Here is a 4,757-nt window from a genome sequence, read left to right on the forward strand (position 1 = left end):
TGAAGAATTCGACATTGATTTCTCTAACCATAAGAAGGGATTTATAGTTTCTCATGGGTTGTGACACTTAGAAGGTTATTTTCACACCTTCTATTCATAATATTAGTCTTAGAGCCCCTTGTGCGTCTCAACCTCTTTCCCACAAGTTCTCTCTCTATCTCAATCACCACACACACACATACACATTTATACCTTGCACATGTTACATGACATTTCACAATCTCCATTGTGTGGTTAATTAAAAAATCTCTAAAAGGGTACTTTGCCCATACCTTTGGGAAAATCTTGTATCACTCCCATTACTTTGCATAATTGTAGGAAGGTGGTAGTTTAACTACCAACCCCCTTCTTATATAATTTCTGGAAGACAAGGGAAACTAGACATTTAGTTCAGGGAAATATGTTTTTGTTGATAACAAATTTCCCAATTTCCTCACAGCTTCCCTCTCATGGAATCAAAGTTTGTGTAGGCTTCCCCCCTTCTCAATGTTTGACAATATTTTAAAGTAAAACATATTACATCAACCATGAGTTTACTAAAGTATTTATGCTAAAAACTATAACATTATAAGTCATCATTTACAATTACAAAATGAGGTTAAAAGTGGGGTGTTACAACCAACTTCTATTATGCTCGATGGTGCCTTTACCCCTTTCATGACTTGTTTGTCAACCATCCAATTTCCAATGGTATTACACCCAAAGTGCCACATGCCTAATAAGTGCAACAAAGATGCTCAAGTATGCCCAACAAGTGCATCTAATGGATGTGTGCTAAGTGGATGTGTGTCCATTGAGTGCATCCCCTTATTGCAATGGACAACATAAGTTCATTCAAGTACAAGCATCCATGGAGCACAGTCAAGTTATATGTGTCAATATTGTCTATCATACATCATGCTTGCAAATTAGACATGGTCATCTTCCATAACTCCCGCTTTGTCTTCCCTCACCAAGTTCCCTTCTAAGCCTCTCTTGGTGAGTCCAACTAGTGTGAGTTGCCAAGGTTTGCATTGCACCTAGTCTCAACGAGGGCACTCAACATGTCCATGGGGTGCCTTTCAATTGTGCAAGAGTTCCCAAAAACTAACTCTTCTAGTCATCAATCTTACATCATATCTATGTGTGTCGGCCTATGACCATCAAGGTGGTCATGCGGTAGAAATGCATAAAGCCATTCAAGTCTAGGGCCTTGCACCCATCCTCTTTCTATTAAACTTCAGTGATCCCCTTAAATAAACTTAATGCTTAGCCTTTGAAATAATGCCCAATACATCTTGTCATACCTACCACCCAAACAAAATTAAAGCCACACAAAAAATGTCCAACCACCTTCACATGGGTTCACCCTGATGTCCCGTGAAAAATCAATTGCATTGAAAAATCTCTAAGATAATGTGTTTACCATCAAATGAGAATATAGAGAATCCAATGACTAAAAAAATTTTCATATTAATACAAGGAATAACAAACCCAAAGATTCTCGAAAATGTGTAAATAAAAAATAATGATTCATTGACATGAGATCCAATTACTCTAAATTCATAGAGAATAAAAAAAATTCTTAAATACAATTTTAAAATTTTCATAAATAATATAGTAATTAAACATCATGTAACAATTTCACATAGCAAAAAAAAAATACTCAGATTAAATACCTTTACATCAAAAAAAAATTATATTTCAAATATTAATTTAAAATAATAATAATATTAATCCATTTTCCCAGCAACAAATTAATATATATATATATATATATAATTTTATCATGATCCAAATTCTATGCCACATACATTGACTGATTCTCAACCACTTCTTATAAATCAATTAAAATAAAACAATCCAAACTTTGCTTTTTGACTACATGTGTAGGCTGCTCCGACCTTTATTTTTACTTCTGGTCGTGTTGTTGCTCGTCTGAGGGTGGACCCAGGCAAGTGACCGTTGATCATCGTTCTAACGGCTATTTTTTTCCTTAAAACTCAAACAGACCAATCCCGCTTTCGAACGTTCTCCACAAACCTGAGAATTCCCTTTGGTCCTTATGTAGCCTTCCTCCCTCTGTGAAATCCCCACTAACAATTCTAGGGTGATCGCATGCAAAAGGACAAGCAATTCTCGGGTGATCGCAATTGAACCTACATTGTCTCAGTATCCTCCATTCTCAGCGAGGTCTATTGTCATGGGGATCATTCTGTAATTTTTTGCAATTTTCATTTTGGGTTCTCCATTTGAATGATTCTTTTCATCTGGGCAGGAGTTCTCTGCATTTCAGGGCTAGTTTTATTGTTTGGGTACTCCATTCAAGGGCAGTTTTCAATCTGGTACTGCCTGCTTCATTCTAGGTCTAGGGCCTCTCTCTCTCTCTCTGTGCATGCGTTTGCTTCCCTCCTAGGTTGCTGTGGGGGAAAGGAGAGGGAAGGGAAGGGAAGAAGAGGTGGTGTAAGTGGGCAGAGCTATCTTGCATACTTACTGCCTGCCTTTTGTCGATAATGGAGAACCTGTTCGAAACCCCTGCTAAGGAGTTGCTTAAAGGTGCGGCTTCTTCCCCTGTGAATGTTTCAGGTGAACAACAGGCTCCTGATACAACACCACCATCAGCAGAAATGAGAACACCGCCTGTTTTGATGGAAAAGGACATTGAGCAGTTCAGTAATATGATGAAGCCAACTATTAAAGACGAGGGCAAGAAGGGCAACCATCCGGACCCTGTTAAACTTCCATTGCTGCAGCAGCAGAAGAAGCCATGGGAATACCCTGGAAGGTACGATTTGGAATTTGTTTGCAATAATATAGAAGTCTATCTGTTGATAATGTTGGCCCATATGCCCTCTAGTAGTGACCATATGTGATTAAAATTCTCTTAAAAGCCATGGAAGTACTCTGGAAGGTAAGATTTGGAATTTGTTCACAATAAAGTAGAAAATTATTTGTTGATAATGTTGCCCTAACTGCCCTCTAATCTTGTCCAAATGTAATTAAAGTTCCTTTAATGTTGCAGGTACATGAGCCCAACAGACCGCATCATGTCCCCTATATCCCAAACCCTACTTGCAAGGAACAGAAAAGCTGTTTTGCCACCTTCTTTGATATTTTCCCCTCCTCCCAAGGTATTTTTCCTCTCTGCTCTGTTTTGTGGGAGTGTTTTTTTCCTAAATTGTCTGATATTTCACTAGTAAGTTTTGTATTTTAGATCTTTTAATATTTTGGGTTTCTGCTTATTTGTCTCATATTTCTTTGATCAGGTATTGGATGGTACTTGTAAAGATTTTGGACCTTCTGCTCCATGAATTTTTCCTGTCAAAAAGCTCCATGCACCATGATTGCCATCAGGCTGATTTGGGAAGTTTTATCTGAATTCCTATGAGCTTTCCAGTGACGGTACCATATACAAGAAAATTTATCTGTTTTCTGTTAAGACTTTTCACAAGCCGAATACAATGCTATGCAATTCAGGGACTTCTACTGGGCCCTGAAATATTATACTTTTAATATACATTGTAAATTGATAGAATGGATCCTGGACAGACTGTAAGACCTTGGAAGTTTTAGAAAGCTTATGCTTTTTTTCCGGACAGGCTATGGACCATTGCATTCTTTATCCGTATATGTATATCTATTAATTTAATGGGATTTATCAATTAATTGTGGAGTTCTAGCGTGCTTTTTATTTTATTGGGAGTTCTTTGCTTGAAACGTTTATTTGGGATTAGAATTTAATTTTGGCCTCTCAAGTCTGAGTTATCTCACTACAATGTATTGGATGACGGCAATAATACTGGTTGCACTTGATTAATATTTTAAATTTTTATTTCGTCAAGGAATTTAGGGTACCCAAACCTGCTTCCTTGATAAAACTCTTATAGGAATGAATTTCATTTCTCCATAATCAGGTCCCAGGGTTGAGATTGATGTACTGTAAAAATTATAATGTTGATCTTTTTTCATATGAACTCTGTTATGATTGTAGTTTGCAGTTTTTTATCCACATGTCACGTAAATTGTTTCTTGAACGCCTTGCATGGTTCCATGCAGATTGACTAACCAAATTCAGGGCAAGGTACAGAGTATTTAGCATACCAATGCATCTATTTGATGTTGTGACGGTTCACACTGAAATAATTTAGAATGTTGACACAAATCTTTGGTTTGAAGGACTTTGCCAGAACTTGCTTCCTGAACTGTTTCTCATAAAGCCTTAAGCATAAATCACTCATATTTTTTTAACTGGAATAGTTTTGTGGGCCTCATTTATGTATAACTTTATAAGCATGGGGGTACTTCTTGTTATACTAGCTGTTGGTAGTGGGTTTGATAATTGAGTTTGTTTATTGTGATATGAGTTTTCTTTTGTCCTTGGATGCCCTTTTTTCTTTTGGTCGCAGATAGTGTTTTGTATTAATATTTTCTGTTCTCTTTTGTTTTGATATTTTCTGCTTGAGGCAGACCCTGCTTCCTGTTATACCCCAGGAGTTATTTGTTGCATCCTTATTGCCGCTTTTGGTTTTGTCGGTAATACTGTGAGTAGAGATTGCGTGTTTTATTTTAATCTTTTTTACTGTATTTGTCTTCAGTATCTTGTTGCCTGCGTTATTTTTAAAGTAGACTCTTTGTGGCCTGCACCATACTGAAAATGATATTTCAATTCAGAATTTCTTAAGCTGTTCAATAATGATGACTATGGTTTTTGTTTTATATCCTCCAGAGTTAGCCTTCCGCCTTGTCTACTATCATTTTTCACCTTTTGGAGTTGGTCC

General features: G+C 36.9%; 1 protein-coding gene across 1 annotated transcript; it reads left to right on the plus strand.

Annotated features, from left to right (window-relative positions):
• Positions 1-1,917: 1,917 nt before the first annotated feature.
• LOC149141296 (uncharacterized) lies at positions 1,918-3,658 on the plus strand. The gene is made up of 3 exons (XM_089448946.1): positions 1,918-2,764; positions 3,002-3,110; positions 3,246-3,658. The coding sequence occupies exons 1-3, from the start codon at positions 2,493-2,495 to the stop codon at positions 3,288-3,290; spliced, it is 426 nt and encodes a 141-aa protein (XP_089305072.1). The 5' UTR covers positions 1,918-2,492; the 3' UTR covers positions 3,291-3,658.
• The last annotated feature ends 1,099 nt before the right edge of the window (positions 3,659-4,757 follow it).

The sequence above is a fragment of the Pinus tabuliformis genome, chromosome X (assembly GCF_031772625.1).
Source record: "Pinus tabuliformis cultivar Carrire ecotype Pingquan chromosome X, CPIR1, whole genome shotgun sequence".
Lineage (NCBI taxonomy): Eukaryota > Viridiplantae > Streptophyta > Pinopsida > Pinales > Pinaceae > Pinus > Pinus tabuliformis.